The sequence below is a fragment of the Rutilus rutilus genome (assembly GCF_951802725.1).
Source record: "Rutilus rutilus genome assembly, chromosome: 25".
Lineage (NCBI taxonomy): Eukaryota > Metazoa > Chordata > Actinopteri > Cypriniformes > Leuciscidae > Rutilus > Rutilus rutilus.
Window position 1 is genome coordinate 26,812,815 of NC_140229.1, and position 16,601 is coordinate 26,829,415.

The 16,601-nt window shown below is 40.5% G+C and overlaps 1 protein-coding gene across 3 annotated transcripts; it reads right to left on the reverse strand.

Annotated features, from left to right (window-relative positions):
* Positions 1–1,877: 1,877 nt before the first annotated feature.
* Positions 1,878–11,562, reverse strand: macir (macrophage immunometabolism regulator). Of its 3 annotated transcripts, none has more exons than XM_084400707.1 (2): positions 11,247–11,420; positions 1,878–3,678 (listed from the first exon to the last, which is right to left on the reverse strand). In XM_084400707.1, exon 2 carries the CDS (start codon positions 3,669–3,671, stop codon positions 3,039–3,041), a length of 633 nt encoding a protein of 210 aa, XP_084256833.1. In that variant the 5' UTR covers positions 3,672–3,678; positions 11,247–11,420; the 3' UTR covers positions 1,878–3,038. The 3 variants fall into 3 exon arrangements, with proteins under 3 accessions (XP_084256833.1, XP_084256832.1, XP_084256834.1); XM_084400706.1 differs by lacking the exon at positions 11,247–11,420 and adding an exon at positions 11,506–11,562 and having other exon boundaries at positions 1,884–3,678; XM_084400708.1 differs by lacking the exon at positions 11,247–11,420 and adding an exon at positions 11,485–11,560 and having other exon boundaries at positions 1,884–3,678.
* Positions 11,563–16,601: the final 5,039 nt, after the last annotated feature.

The window sequence follows — 16,601 nt, forward strand, 5'->3', positions numbered from 1 at the left end:
CAGCAACTGTTGGCGCAATTATTAGAAAATGGAAGAAGTTCAAGATGACGGTCAATCTCCCTCGGTCTGGGGCACCATGCAAGATCTCACCTCGTGGGGCATCAATGATCATGAGGAAGGTGAGGGATCAGGCCAGAACTACACGGCAGGACCTGGTCAATGACCTGAAGAGAGCTGGGACCACAGTCTCAAAGAAAACCATTAGTAACACACTACACCGTCATGGATTAAAATCCTGCAGCGCACACAAGGTCCCCCTGCTCAAGCCAGCGCATGTCCATGCCCATCTGAAGTTTGCCAATGACCATCTGGATGATCCTGAGGAGGAATGGGAGAAGGTCATGTGGTCTGATGAGACAAAAATAGAGCTTTTTGGTCTAAACTCCACTCGCCGTGTTTAGAGGAAGAAGAAGGATGAGTACAACCCCAAGAACACCATCCCAACCATGAAGCATGGAGGTGGAAACATCATTCTTTGGGGATGCTTTTCTGCAAAGGGGACAGGACGACTGCACCGTATTGAGGGGAGGATGGATGGGGCCATGTATCGCGAGATCTTGGCCAACAACCTCCTTCCCTCAGTAAGAGCATTGAAGATGGGTCGTGGCTGGGTCTTCCAGCATGACAACGACCCTAAACACACAGCCAGGGCAACTAAGGAGTGGCTCCGTAAGAAGCATCTCAAGGTCCTGGAGTGGCCTAGCCAGTCTCCAGACCTGAACCCAATAGAAAATCTTTGGAGGGAGCTGAAAGTCCGTATTGCCCAGCGACAGCCCCGAAACCTGAAGGATCTGGAGAAGGTCTGTATGGAGGAGTGGGCCAAAATCCCTGCTGCAGTGTGTGCAAACCTGGTCAAGAACTACAGGAAACGTATGATCTCTGTAATTGCAAACAAAAGTTTCTGTACCAAATATTAAGTTCTGCTTTTCTGATGTATCAAATACTTATGTCATGCAATAAAATGCAAATTAATTACTTAAAAATCATACAATGTGATTTTCTGGATTTTTGTTTTAGATTCCGTCACTCACAGTTGAAGTGTAAAAATTACAGACTTCTACATGCTTTGTAAGTGGGAAAACCTGCAAAATCGGTAGTGTATCAAATACTTGTTCTCCCCACTGTATCTTCACTCATCATGATAAAGATTTTTTTTTAAACTCAAAAAAGCAAATGGATACGTATTAAACATTGTTGAGAAAATGGAGAAATAAGATCCCATAACCTGTTACCAGTGCTTATCGCGTGAAACGGTGAAAGATTGTCTGTTGACCAAAAATTATTAATCAAGTTCCCCCTGGACTTTGGTTTTATAGCAATGTTATCTACTATGTGCACGATCAACCTTCATCAACAAACACTTCTTCCAGACAATAACATAGTATTCAGTGTAAGAGGATCCAGTGAGTCTCCTGTAAAATATTGATTAAAGAAATGAAAAGGCCATTAATGGTTTCTATATGCTAATGTCGGCTTGGCCTCTCCAAGGAAAAGCCTCTCCTGCGCTAAGCCTATCGGAGTGTGTTTTAAAGAACAGTCGAGATCCTCACCTGACACGAGTTACCAATGTTAGCAGAATAACACACACGTGCGACTGGATGTTGAGGGGGAACAAATGACTAAATGCATTTTTGCAGTACAGCCATTTTCACACTTAATTTACAAAGGTATAATTTTTCACACACACACACAGACACACACACACACACACATCTTTGTGAGGACATTCATTGACCCGAACCCTTACCCTAAACCTAATTATAACCTCATCACTAAAACCAGGTCTTGATCCTCAAACAGGCCTTTAAGGGCTCTCAGAAAGTGAGGACCTGCCAAACACACACACACACACACACACACACACAACAGTAAGAATTAAGCAATTAAGACACACCATTTATTGCTAATCTTAAAAAACCTCACCATGGCAATGAATGTATGGCCCTGTAACACACACTTTTACAATAATTTGTTGTGGGGATAAAGGATTCGTTCTCATGTCATTATTTACTCACCCTCATGTCTTTCCAAACTGAAAAAAGGAGAAAGGAAAAAAGGGGGGAAAGGTTAATGCAAGTCATTTTCATACAAAGTCAGTTCAGAGTGACTCTGTCTGTCCCTGTGACACTTGTCCCATAAAAACACATATAACAGGGCTGCTCGAGTTCATGAAATATGCAGTTTTTCTGATAGCAACAGAGATTGCGATTTAAAATGTGATTTATAAAAACATCTCCATGTTTGCAGGGCTGCACATTTTAGCCATAAATTACAATACTAATATTTATGGCTGTCTCAAGTCTTCTTTAAAAGCGTTCTCTTTAGTTGTCAGCGGTTTCTCATTACAGGTTTGTGAAGATGGCCGGCTTCCCAAGCGCACGTGAAGGCGACTCAAACTCAGAGCAGATGCAGAAAACACCAGATCATGAGCTGCTCGCGTGTTAAGCAACAGTGCCACGCTTCACTCGGAAACACAGGTGTTTATTTGATTCAAGTGCAGCCGTTGCGTTTGACAATCGCACTTGGTTTTATTTCAGATGTCGTGCAGCCCGATCATATGAGTGTCTATGCAACAACTCTGCAATAACTGCGCTATATTCCAAGTCTACCAAAGTCTCTTGATAGTTTTGTGTGACAGACAGATATCAAAGTCTTTGCTGGACGCAGATGAAATTTCAGAGCTTCAGCATCGATAACACATTGTGTGCCTGTTCCCCGCACAAATCTACGATATGGCTTTAGCACACTTTGAATATGAACCAGATGCACGTTGACAGCCGCAGTCACCAACAACTGTCCTTGTATGAAATTAGCTTTTTTTGTTCCACTGAAACAAAAAAACGAACAGTGTGGAAGAGCATGAGGGGAAGTGCATAATGACAGAACTAGTCTTTTCGGATGAACTACTCCTTTAAGGTTTCCCCTGCCCTGGTGTCTCCTCACACACAGAAGATCAGTGGTGTATGGATGGCGTAATGGGGGAGAGTGGTAAAAATCGAGCCCTACACTGAGTGTGTCAGTGCTGGGCGTCTGAGGACTCATGTCTTGTTGCGTGTGAACACGCGCTCGCCCCGCAGATTGAGGTGCTGGAGCTGGTACTGCAGCACCTCGGTGTCCGCCGGCTCCCTGAGGCTCATCTTGTCCAGGTTGAGGTAGTCCAGGGACTTGGAGTGAACGCGTTTGCCCTTCAGCAGGCACAGGGGCAGCGGGCCGTGCGGGGTCTTGCCGGGCTCCCCGCTGGCGAGAGACTTCAGACAGCCGTCTCCTGAGCTGGGCATGCGCCGGCGCCGGCGCCCGTTGATGGCTGGGATGTCGTACGGCTGGTAGTATCGGCTTTTGGCTTTGCAGATCCGCGAGGCTCGGTGCAGACTTACATCCACAGGCTTTTTGATGGGGCTGGGCAAGGCCTCTGTGTTGCTGCTGTCAGGACTAGACCACTTGTGGGCTAATTTAAGAAGCTCCTCGCCGGTGGTGAAGCCCACCAGATAGTTGGAGTTCATGTGAAGGATTTGGTATCCTGAGACAGTACTTTTGATGGGGGAGCAGGGGGTGCTGGAGCAGCGGGGTTTGTCGGGCTCGGGCTTCAGGGTGCCTTTGACCTCAGCGGCTGACAGAACGGAGATGGGTGCCCTGGACGATCCACTGGCATCCATTTCCATCTTTACTGACATGACCTGGCTGAAACAGAGAGGAATAAATAATATATAAGGGCTGGGACAATAAATTGATGCATCGTGAATCGAGAAATGATTCTAGATTTATTCTGAGATTTTCCGAATTCATCGAGATTCTCCCTCGAATCGATTCTGAGCTTAGTTTTTAACAGCAGAGGACACTGCGTGCTTTTGGAAAAAATTGGAATCGATCCATGTTTTCGAATCCGTTTTATTGTCCCAGCCCTAATATATATTATGTTACAAATAAAATGAGTACTTTTAAGGCCCATTCACACCAAGGACGATAACGATAAAGATAACGATAAAGATATAGTTCTAAAAAAAATTCTCAATATTAAAGAATAGCAGAGTTCACACCACAGCTATAACCATAACGATATAGAGAACCGATATCGTTGGGATCACTTAGGAACGATTTTTTTTTTCAGCTGTTGACAACTTAAAATGGCATTTAAAATGGCAGACGACATTGTGGAGAAGTTAATCGCCGAGGTCCAGAAAAATCCAGCACTGTTTAACAAGTTATGCCCCTTTTCAAGAAAATCGATATGGAAAACAATCGTTCATACCCTCTGAATAATTGGTGAGAAGTATTACCTCAGGTATCCAGCGCTCGTTTCGACAACATTGTCTTGCTTCCTTTGAAGATGCATTGAAAAAGACTAGGTGTTGTTTTTATTCCACTATATTGACTCCGTCAGCTAAATCCACTGTTAGATTATTAGCTCCATTACACTAGCATCAGTCAAAGCACAGCATGCTGAGGACATCTGCTGGTTAAATGCAACAAGAACAGCAAAACATTTAAACCGCAGGGTACAGTCGTACACACATTGAAACCGCAGAACAGTGAGCTTAGAATAAACAGACCGTTATCGTTTGTTGGTGGGGACGTAAATATAGTTATCGTTATAGTTATCGTTCTTGGTGTGAACGGCCCTTTAGTCACAACACACATCGTTTAAAAGCAGCTTTACAAAAAGTTGCACTCTTTTGTACATAGATCAAGTTTTAGGGACGGACAATATGACGATTTATGACATCGTAAAATGATACGAGATGAGTGATCCTCTGTGTTTAGATCTAGCTATATTTTGTCTAGCACATATATTAGTGCAGCAGTGACTTGAGCATTCAAAGGCAATTAAGAGATTTAAATGTTTGTCGGTTTTGTTCAAAGTGAGAGTAAGCAATTCTCAAAAAGTATTAGGCTGAATCCCAATTCTCTGTCTTACCCCTTCCCCTACCCCTACCCCTTCGTCTTACCCCTTCCCCTACCCCTACCCCTTCGTCTTACCCCTAGCCCTTGTCCCTCGAAACCGAGTGGTAAGCGCTAGGGTTGAAAACATACCCCTATGAAATGAGACGCCACTTGGTTACGTCATCATACATCATACTCCGGCGTCCCTGTGTGATACAGGACAGTATATTGTAACGAGTGGAAATAAGTATGGCCCCTTTAAGAGCTGCGCGCTCTCTGTTGAACGGGCTGTAATGGTATTGTGCCGTGCGACTCGAACAACCCCATGTATGTGGGTCATTTCTGTGTTGATGCTCATTATTCTTGCTTTGTTTTATTGAGTGACGCTGTGGAAGTCAAGGTGGAGCGTGTGGCAGACAGTTGCAGGAGTTTGATTTGTCAATAAATTGCGAGTGAATAATCGCCTCCGTGAGTCTGTCTGGCCTAATACTTCAGCTGCGAGCTATCCTTATTTTGTTTCCCTCCTAACACAACGCGTTACAATATGTAAAGCACGTATCTTTTTCCTGGACATGTCGCCTGGATTTCGGGATCACCTAAAATGTCCGGGATTCGGCTTTTGCTTTCTGCCGTCGCTATTCATTATGCACAGAATGTTGTTTCAATCGGACTGAATTCATTCAAATCGGTGAATCTGAATGTAGTGTTTAACGTACATGAACGCTAAACAAGTGATCGGTTTATGTGCGTTTTAGCATTGCTTAAATTCCTGTGTTTTCGTATCAGTCGGGATCCGTTTGAAGCTGAATACATGACCTGCAAAGCTGGCACATACGTGTCAGTGTCAAATAATGAAACGTTACACATAATGAATGGCGACTGTAGAAAACAAAAGCCGAATCCCGGACATTAGTCAGAGAAATGCGGGACTGATTGTGCAAACCAGCAATGTATCGTTAGCATAGCCTAGCGTAGCAGACCAGCGATTTTTAAAAACGTTTAAAAACGTTTCAGTTAACAACATGGTTGCAAATATATATGTACATGACTGTGTACAAAACAAGACTGTCATAATTTTTCAATCAATCATTTAAGCCGAAAATGAGACTTTCTTGATGGTATGCCCGCCATTGTTGCCGGTTGCGCAGTGCATTCTGGGTACCCCTTGGTTTCAAGTAAGCTCACGAAAATTCTTGGTTTTAAGGGGTATCTACCCCTTCCCCTTAGCCCTACCCCTTGATCAAAATGAGAATTGGGATAGCCCTTACTCTCACGTGAACGTGCAAAACTAAGGGGAAGGGGTAAGACAGAGAATTGGGATTCAGCCTTAAAGTCCCCCTGTGGGGAAAATCAAGCTTTTAATATTGTTTATATGTCTATGTGGTGTTTGTAATATGCTTTAAGACAAACCATGTGTAAATTCATAAGTCTCAAAAACACGGTTTGAAATCGCTGGTGTTTCTGACGTCACAAACTACCTTGTAACCAATCAGATCAACGTGTGATCGTCAACCAGTGGATCTCTGAGCTCAGTGAGTGAGTATGAATATGCTAATATCTCATTAGCATATTCATAGAACCGCGCATACTAAATGAGGCAAGGGTGTCAAGTTACATTCAAGCTATTTTAAGGCATGAATAATGTTTTTCAAGGAAAAAACTTTAAAATATGTAATTTTGGTGATCAAAGATGAGTTTTACAGTAGTTTGTTGTTGTTTTCGGGCCAGGCCAGTGTCGCCAGCTTGTGGACAAACTGATTAGCACAAAAAAAATCCCATGTGTTCTGAGTGTACAGAGTATAAAAGAGTTAGAAAAGACTGACTGTGTGCGTACAGTGCTCTGCTGCTGATACACTAGTGTATGTGTATATGTCAGCTGAAAGCTTTCAACACTGCAGGCAGATGAATGGGGCTGGAGCTCAAATTGAGTTCACTGTCCATGTGAGTGTACTCTGAAACCCATTGTGACAGTCACAGATGTTGATCAACAAACACAAACTTGTACTCTTCTACCGGAATTAAATTAGAAGCGGTTGCATCTGTGGAGCAGGTTCAGTAGCGGCAGAACACGCACAGATGTGAAGTTCAACATCACAGAGATTGGGTCTTCATATTAACACACTGAAGGATAATTCCAAATGCTGACAGTCATTTTGACAAAAAAGAAAACAATATAGGATTAGGAAGAATGAAACGGAACTTGAATCCAGCACTTGGATTTCACTCTGACGTGAAATAATGCCTCCAAAAGCTGTAAGAGAAAGGTTTTGGGCCTCAGACGCCGGTTTGAGATGATGCAGCATTTCTACTGGCGATGATGATGATGATGATGCGCCAGTGGTGTGGCAAAAGACATCTAACAAGATTTTGGCAAGTTTAAGATTGAACACATCTGAAGGGGACTGTGTCTCTGTGGGAAGGATGGAGCGGTGGGTCAGAAACACAAGCGGACCAATCAAGCCTTACAGCTCGAAAGTCTGACAGACACGACTGCAGGACATCCAGATTAATCCGGCATGTGTTTTATACCAGATACTGTAATCAACTAAATTAATTGTTTTTTTTGTTGTTTTATTTCACCGTGTTCGTTCATTTGCCCAGAGGAGAACTGTTCCTGGTTTCTCCCAAGGTTCCCATTTCTGTCACTGATGGAGTTTGGGTTCTTGTCACTGTCGCCTCTGGCTCGCTTATTAAGGACACTTGATATTCGGGAATATTATTGATTTGACTGGGCTGACACTGTTGTAGGAGAACTGAACTGAGCTGGACGATGACATCACTGTTGTTTTCCTTCACTGGAAAACCATTTATTACTGTGAAGCTGCTTGAAATGATCTGTATTATACTGTATAAAGCGCCACAGAAATAAATGTGACTTGACTGAACTAAATTAAGGCTCATAAACTGGGTTTATGCCAGGACAGCTGCCGTTCTCTGATGTTCAACAGCTTCTTCATTTTAAACACAGATTTCTACAACTCTGCAGTGATCTGAAGGATAAATCTGTCTATTTATAAAGTTCTTTTATCCCCTCAAATTGATTTATATTCAAATAACTTTTTTCTAATTATTTTAGTCAATATTATGCAAACTGAACCTAAATCTAATTGCAGCAACTGTTATGTTTGTGCTTTTAATTATCTTTAAATGAATAGTGTGATTGAAGAACAATGGTCAGTTATGAGCAAATATAGTAGAATCAAGGCCGAGTCTTAATTAAATCACACTGTCAGAGCATTTACATTTCTCCCTATGTTAATATATAAGTAAATTAACCTTGTCATCCTAATTCAAGCTCAGTGATTTACTGTCAAATGTGCATTTTCATCACAAAATATGTAATATTATTAGTAACCGCACTCATTTATGAAATACTATAGTAATATAATTTGGTAGCACCCCCTCAGTGTATTTTAGTGATGAACTAAAATCATTCGTTCACTGCATCTGTCACATGACAAATGAACGAAAGCTTTGGAAGGTAAAGTAAATATTTATGTTCCCTGTAAATTATCTTTGGCTGTATTATAATGATTTCTTAATTCAGAATATGATCAAGATTGAATTGGTGGATGTGTTCGGGGAATCTGGGAACTTTAAAGCCACTTAACAAACGAAATGACTCGAATAAAGATTTGTTCATTTTGATAAACAAGATTGAACGAGAGAGTCAGTAAATTGATCCGAACTTCCCATCACTAGTGTATTTATTGTTAATGTTGTGTACTGCTCTGACACACGAGGAAGAAGAAGATCTACAATCGTTATCCACACATGAGGAAAGAAGATGAGAACCACAGTACGGGAAACTAGAGAAAGCACTCAGAACTGCAGTGTGACACAAACAAGAGTGGAAACACAGTGCTTATATAGGCCAACATTAACAAGCAAATGACACACAGGTGGAAGTAAGCAAACCACAGTGAGTCCAGGCAATGGGTTGTGGGAAATGCAGTTGTAGGTGTAATATCATTTATTATGGAGGCATTATCATTTATAATGCAAATATCAAAGTGCTCGTTCCAAATACAGATTCGTGCCTTGTAAGGTGTGCCGATAAAAATGTATTTGCTTTGTACAGTATTGATTAAATAATAATGATGACAATAACAACAATAATTGTTATTATTATTATTATTATTATTATTATTATTATAAGAGATTAATTAATCAAATTAGAATAAAACCTGATATGATTTTGTTTTTGGTATTCTTTGATTCTTGGTATTGTAAAGCAGTATTTTGTATTGCATCTAACCAACAACACTGCATGAATGATGCGTTTATTAATATTACTTATTTTTTGTCAAGTGGGCTTATAAAGAACGGCTCCATTGATCCATATTGTTCACAATAAGCCCACTAAGCTTCATGAGCGTTTAGATAAGAGATTTTTACATTTGGTTGGGCTGAATAGTGTAACATCCTATTTTCACTTGATATGAATAAAAAAAAATAAAAAAAAATCGGTAACACTTTAGATTAGACATATTTACATTGACTAACTGCTTTATTAGCATGATAGACAGATTTACCTGCCATTGCAACAGAATAACAAGAATGCCCTACTCCTCTTTTAGCCTGTCTAAATTATATAAAAGGCTGGATGTCTTTAACTTTTTTTTTTTTTTAACTCAACAAAAACAAAATAGACATTATTAAATTTGGACCAAACTTGTTCCACTGGTCTCGTATAATAATAAAATGTTAGTAAAGAATTTGGGTGTTTTATTTGACAAAGCTTTTAAATTTGATAAGCAAATAAATGCTGTTGTCAAATCCAGCCTTTTGGCCAAAGTCAAGACATTTCTCTCTTTTAAGCACCCTGATAAGGTCATTCATGCCTTTATTTTTTCAAGGCTTGATTATTGTAATTCTCTGTATATAGGAGTCAGATAGACGGTGTTGTCTCATTTGCAGGTAGTCCAAAATGCAGCCGCTAGGATGCTGACATTACGATTCTGTCTCACTGGTTGCCAGTACGTTTCCGAATTGAATTGAATCTTTTCCTGTTTGTTTTTAAATCATTAAATGTGTTGGCACCACCTTCTCTAGCAGTCCTTAAGACAGCACAGATCTGATCAGGTGCTGATCAGCTGCTTTAACTGTTCCTATAGGTCTAGATTAAAACTTAGGGCTTGCATCTTTTACCCCTGCATGTTAGAAACTGATCAAAGCTCATCCATTAGCTCAGGCTTTTAACTCTACAGGGCACTGAGGCTTATTCTACACTGATGAATTCTGTGTTTACTTTGAATTTGTGTTATTTCTGTATCACCTGCTTTATTCATTTTTATCTTTGTACAGCACTTTGGGCAAATGCTGTTGTATTAAATTGTGCTTTATAAAAGATTAATGAAAAGAGAAGCATGCATATTATCTGTTTATTAGTACATATAAAGCACATATTAATGCCTCATTCTGCATGACCATATTCTACATCACTTAACCATTCCCCATTCCTAACTACCTTATTTACTGTCAATAAGCAGTAATTAGGACTTTATTGAGGGAGAACTAGTTAATAGTGAATATTTGTACCCTAATCTAAAGTGTGACCCGAAAAATGTAGGCTAATAAAAAAAAGATTTTTTTTTTTACACACTTACTAATCATCAAAACATTAACACAGTAATTACACAATCATTTGCACATGTATATGAAATGATTATGCCATCACTGAATAGTAGTTAACATTTAGGCGACATTATCTCATTACCAAACCCAGTTCATTAGAATAACATAAGGACAGAAGGTCCTATCAAAAACAAAGAGTGTTTGAAATGCCAGTTTGGGAAAAAGGATGCATATTATATATATTAATATATTATATATTAATGCTAATTATATATATTAGCATAGGCCTATAAAATATCAGTCCTAGCCTTCAGTCCACAACACTAGGTTTAGTATATTCACTGTGACATTCCTAAATCTTAAAGGAAATCTGAGTTAAACTGAATAAAGAGGAGTATATCCACTATTCAGTCATTAAACAAAAGGCCCTGCACGTCCACTGAGCTCAAACACAACAGTAGTGGTTTGTACAGTATAAAAATGGAAATGTGTTTGTTTTAATGCCAGACATGATCATGAATAAACCCAGAGAAACCAGGCCAACGCTTTACTGTAAAAAATATTAATCAAATAATAACATTTCGGTAAAAATCATAGGCGCAGTTCAACACATTGTAGAATAAGGTTGATGTAAAAGATGGAATAATGATGATAATAAAGGATAATTTTGAGGGTTTAGTAGAGGAATCATCCAGAATCATCCTGTTTCTCCTCCTGATGAAGATGATGATGCTCGACACTCAAATACTGCGTTGAGCTCCATATGTACCAAAAAACGCCATCATACGTACCATAAAACGCCTTTATCGACGAAAATCGAGTAATATCAAAATCCAGTAACTGTTACAGCAGAAACCCGTCCTCCACACGCTATCTTTATTCTGGGCTGTGTCACTGCCACCATTTCGCGATTTACAACAGCAACACGGGGATTTAACGGTCCAAACGGCGGCTTAAGCGCGGCTCACACACAGCACTCTATTCATAGCAGTGAAGAAATGTAATGAAGGAAATGGTGTAAAATCAAACCTGTTCAGAAAGACTGCACACCTGTGCTTGAGCGAACCATAGACGAGATCCCTGTCAGAGGAGTGGTGTCGACACCAGTCACGTGACGCGAGCCACTGGTGCTCAGGATCCAGTCACGTGATGTGTCGAGGCTCGGATGCTCTTATATAAAGCTGTGGTTCTCAAACAGGGGCCCGGGGCCCAGAAGGGGGACTCAGCGGCTTTGAAAAGGCTTCAAATGGTTCAAAATGAGCTAAAGAAAAGGCCAGATAGTATTTTTCTTTGAAGAATCAGAAAAACCTGGAACTAAAATGAGAACATGTAAAGTGTTATATTTAAAAGTCATTCAATTATAATTATTTATAATTTATGTATAATTACTGCACCATTTTTGAGCTGTAAATCCAAAATTGTTTCAAGGTAATGAAGCACATAGTCCGTCGTTTAATTTAACCTCATAGCCACATTCAGCAGAACTGCCTCGTCTCTACAACACTGATCTTTTCTGATGCTGGTGAAGCTTTACAAGACATGACCACATTACACCTTCTGCTGTCAACTTTCATCACTGAAGGCTCTTATCCTTATCAAGATTGCACCCCTTTTGCTTGTTAGCAGTTGTGCCAGTTAAACGTCTTTTAGGCCCTGTTTACTCTTGGTATTAAGATGCGTTTTGGTCGATCAGGTCACAAGTGGATGAGGGCGACACACATCCGTTTACACCTGGTGTTTTAATCCATCTCTTTTGTCCACTTTAGACCTCTTCTGTCCTGATTTCTTCGAGGGGAGGGTCTATGGCCGGGTAAATGTATATGGGCTTTTCCAGATCTTTCAATTTAATGGACACAATATAATCTTGCAATTTACAAATGAATGCGCCTGGAGACAACGGAGAATATCAGCTTTAGTTTCTGCTCTGATATCCGCAAGACCAGCCGAACACAGTGAGTGTGTGTTAGAAATCAGAAATGGTGAGAGAACACTGTGCTTGGTTTGTTTTTTGTCTTCAAACCAAACTTGGGTCTCCAACCGTCAAAGTTTAAGTCCCGTCTGGCTAGAGCGTTTCCCATAATGTTCACGCATTAGGTCAGTAGACGGAGAGAAGACGGTCTTTAGTGGCTGTTTGAACACATTCGACCACATGAGTGTTTACAGTGCGAAAGCAATCCGGTCGAATGTGTCTTCAACTTCCTCTGGAAGTGGTCAAAACTGGACAAGCTTGAAGCGTTTTAAACCCCGTTTACACTGGTATTATTAGCATTGTGATCCGATCTCTAAGCACAGCATGGTGTGGTAGATAGTATTTAACAGCATCCGTTTTCTCTGCTTGTGAGTTTTTGGCTGGAACATCTTCACAAATGCCTTGCTGTAAAAAGTCTTGTATTACGTCTCTGTATTTCGTGTAAAAGGTTACGTCAGCTTTTAGGTTTCTCTCAAACCTCTTCTTAGCCACCTTGAAGTTGTTCGGTAGTTCTGGTTTATTTGGTTTCCAGGGTAAATCAACCTGAAAATGTCCATCCTTGAAAGTTACTGTCTGGTTAAAACGTTGTAAGGCTTTATTTCTTCTGGACTCTCAGCCGTCTTGTTCAGTTTCCCCAAAGACTCGCAACTGTTTTGAAATCTGTGTATCTTCTTCCAAACAAATTTGCATGCAGGTTGTGTCTGTTACACTCACGTGGGAATTGGTCCTTGTACAGTCTATCCAAAAATATTTCCCAGGGCCACAAGAGATTCGGTTAAACTCTCGACCTGATACCACTCACCAGTAGTCTGCTCCTATTAACGCTGAAAGCTTTATTAGTGTCCTCAGAGAAAAAAAAACACAAGTTGCAGACCCTTCAAGCTTCTTTTGCACATGTTCTCCAGTAACTTTCATAACAGCAGTCAGTGCAGACTTGAAGAGTCCCTTTTGCTGCGATTTCTATTCTCTGATTCTCATACACTTTCTAGTGTCAATTTCATGATGTTGTACAGAACGTACAGGACACTCAGCTCCGAAACTGTGGAGATTCAGAGTCTCTTTATTCAGCACTGGTAATTCTAGTGTTTTCTCTAGCCTCTCTTGCACAAAGCTTCTTTGACTGCCTCCATCCAAAAAACAACGTACTAATTTCCTACCTGCCAAGGACTAGTTCACTTTAAAAAAAAATGTTGCTGATAATTTACTCACTTTCTTCAGTTGAAAAGAAATTAAGGTTTTTGAGGAAAACATTCCAGGATTTTTCTACACAGAATGGACTTCAATGGCAACCAACTATACCAATGTTCAAAGAAGGTTCAAATGTCCGTCTCAATGCATCTTCAAAGACTTGACACAATCCCAGTTGAGAAATAAGGGTCTTATCTCGCGAAACGATCTGTCATTTTCAAAAAATATATATATATATACTTTTTAACCACAAATGCCCGTCTTGTACCATCTCTGAGATACGCCACGTATTACGTCATCACGTTGGAAAGGTCACGAAAAAAAAAAAAATAATAATAATAATAAATTAAAACAAAGATGTCGGACGATTTTGAAGCTGGATGAGAAAATGAGATGACATTTTTCGCCCTTCCCTACCTTTCTGAACCGGAGTACACAGACAAATAACTTGGATATATCTATAGATGACGTGACGCGTGACCTTTCCAACGTGATGACGCAATGCATTAAATGCGCCACGCATCTCAGAGATGGTACATGACGGGCATTTGTGGTTAAAAAGTTTTTTTTTTTTTTTTTTTATGACCGTTTCGCTGGACAAGACCTTTATTTCTCAACTGGGATCGTGTCGAGACTTTGAAGCTGCATTGAGACGGACATTTGAACCTTCAAACCGTTGGTTGCCATTGAAGTCCATTATATGAAGAAAAATCAGCAAAATTGTTTTTGAAAGTGAACTAATCCTTTAACTGTTTGAAGCAGCACAGTTGTTTGTCCTTCAGCCTTTGGCTTCACAGTGCTTGACACCGATGACACTACAGCTTCAGAGCTAGACAAGTCAAGTCAGCTTTATTTATACAGCGCTTTTACAATACAGATTGTTTCAAAGCAGCTTTACAGAGATAACAGGAAAATAATGCAACAAAGTTTGTTTCTAGAAGAAAATAGCGTCATAGTCCAGCTTAAGTAAGTTCAGTGATGGTTCATTTTTGTTGTAAAAAGTAGTTTAATTTAATTTAATTTAGTTAATTTATATATATATATATATACAGCCACTCTGGAGAAAACAGTGATGTCATCGTCCAGCTCAGTTCAGTTCTCATATAATGGTGTCAATGCAGGCAGATCAATAATATTGTTGAATATTAAATGTCCCCAACTAAGCAAGCCAAAAACCAAAGGTGAAAAAGGCGACAGTGGCAAGAAACCAAATCTCCATCAGTGACAGAATGGAGAAAAAAAACCTTGGGAGAACCCAGGCTCAGTCGCTCAGTTCTCCTCTGAACGAATAGTGTATGATTTAGGCAGCATTACAGGTCAGAAGTCAGATAGGATCAGATTCTGAATATTTATCCATCTGGTTTAAGATCGGAATCATCACTCGGTTTGGAGACGGGTTTGTTACAATCTTCCACACTGTCATTGTCAACATCAGGCTGCTTGTCATATTGCTACCATCTCTAAACTTCTGGCACTGGGAAATACTAGACAGTAAGTGTCAGGGTTTCGTGACGGAGTCCTGGCGCTCCTGTATTGTCTCGTCTTTGTGTGAGCGTGTGGTTTCGAGCTCTCTTTAGCCGTGCGCTCTCTTGTCGGTGTGCCTTGTTTCAGTTTTGTAGCATCAAAGGCAAGAGTTGCTCCTGTGAAGAAGCTTAGTTGACCACGTTTAGAGTTAATGGGAGCTCTAATCGGAGCTAGAATAGGACATCATCTGCTTCCTCCCTTGAAGATGTAGAAAAATCAAATTCGCAAGAGGACAGATTCAGTAATAGTCTTACGCTGGATACAGAGTTCTGCTCAGAACCGGAAACCATTTAAAGCTGATAGAGTGGCTGAGATGAATCCCACAAACCCTGAATCGTGGTCACATCGTAATGGTTAAGACAATCCAGCTGATTCAGCTACTCGAGGAAAGAGTGCAGATGATCTGATACAGAGTAAACTCTGGTGGTTTGGCCCAGCTTCTTCAGTTCCAGCTCGCTCGGAAGAGCCGAAGGAAAACTGTTGCTGAAACGAACACTGATCTGAGGTCTGAGTTTCAGGTCACCGTGCAGTTTGGTGGTGTTGCACCAACAGAACCTCTTTTGGATTTAGTGAAATATTGCAGATTGAAGACTGTGTTGCGAATAACTGCATGGATAAAGAGGTCCATAACCAATCCCCGATCCAGATATAAAATTCAAGGTGAACTCACAGCAGAAGAACTACTTGCAGCTGAAATGTATTGGGCAAAGGAAACTCAGCAAGGAAATACATTTGCTCAAAATAGGTCCAATGGTTGACAAAGACTCCAAAAACAAGGATTTAGAGTTATCATGACAGAGAGATGCATTCAGGTGTGAGGGATACACTGGTTCAGGTTCCGGTGAAAGAGAAATATTGGATTTTGCATGGCCGACAGCTTGTGAAGCAAAATGTAGAACACTGTCCTGTTTGTAAAAGATTGACAACAAAACCAGCTCGTCAAACTACTGCACCTCTGCCAAGGGACAGAGTTACTGAAGCACAACTCTTTGAAGTCACCGGGGCAAATCAAATGGTGCATCAAAAAAGGCACTCTTTACATGTGCTGTTAAAGTCCGCGTGAACCGGAAGTTGCAAACGACTTTTCTCCAGTGCTGTGACGTATTTCCCAGTGAAAAGGAATATTGAACAGAGGGCAGGGTTTTACTCTAGTGCTCCTCCTCTCCATCTCTCGCTCATTACAGACTAACGGTTTGAGGGGAGTGGTTAAGCGTTTCCCAAACCAAGCCGTCAAACATACGTCATCAGAGAAGGTCCTCCAAGGCAGAGGGGAGGGGCATTTTCAGATTTTGATTAAAGATTACAAAGCCAAAAAAATTTTTTGTGTGGATTGACTTGCACGGATGAATTGTTCACCACAAAACTAACAATTTAGGCAAACAAAGTAAATATGGTCAATTTTGAATTCATGTGGACTTTAAGGTCCTTGCACACTGAGTCCGAAATTCTCGTCCGAAATTTCCAC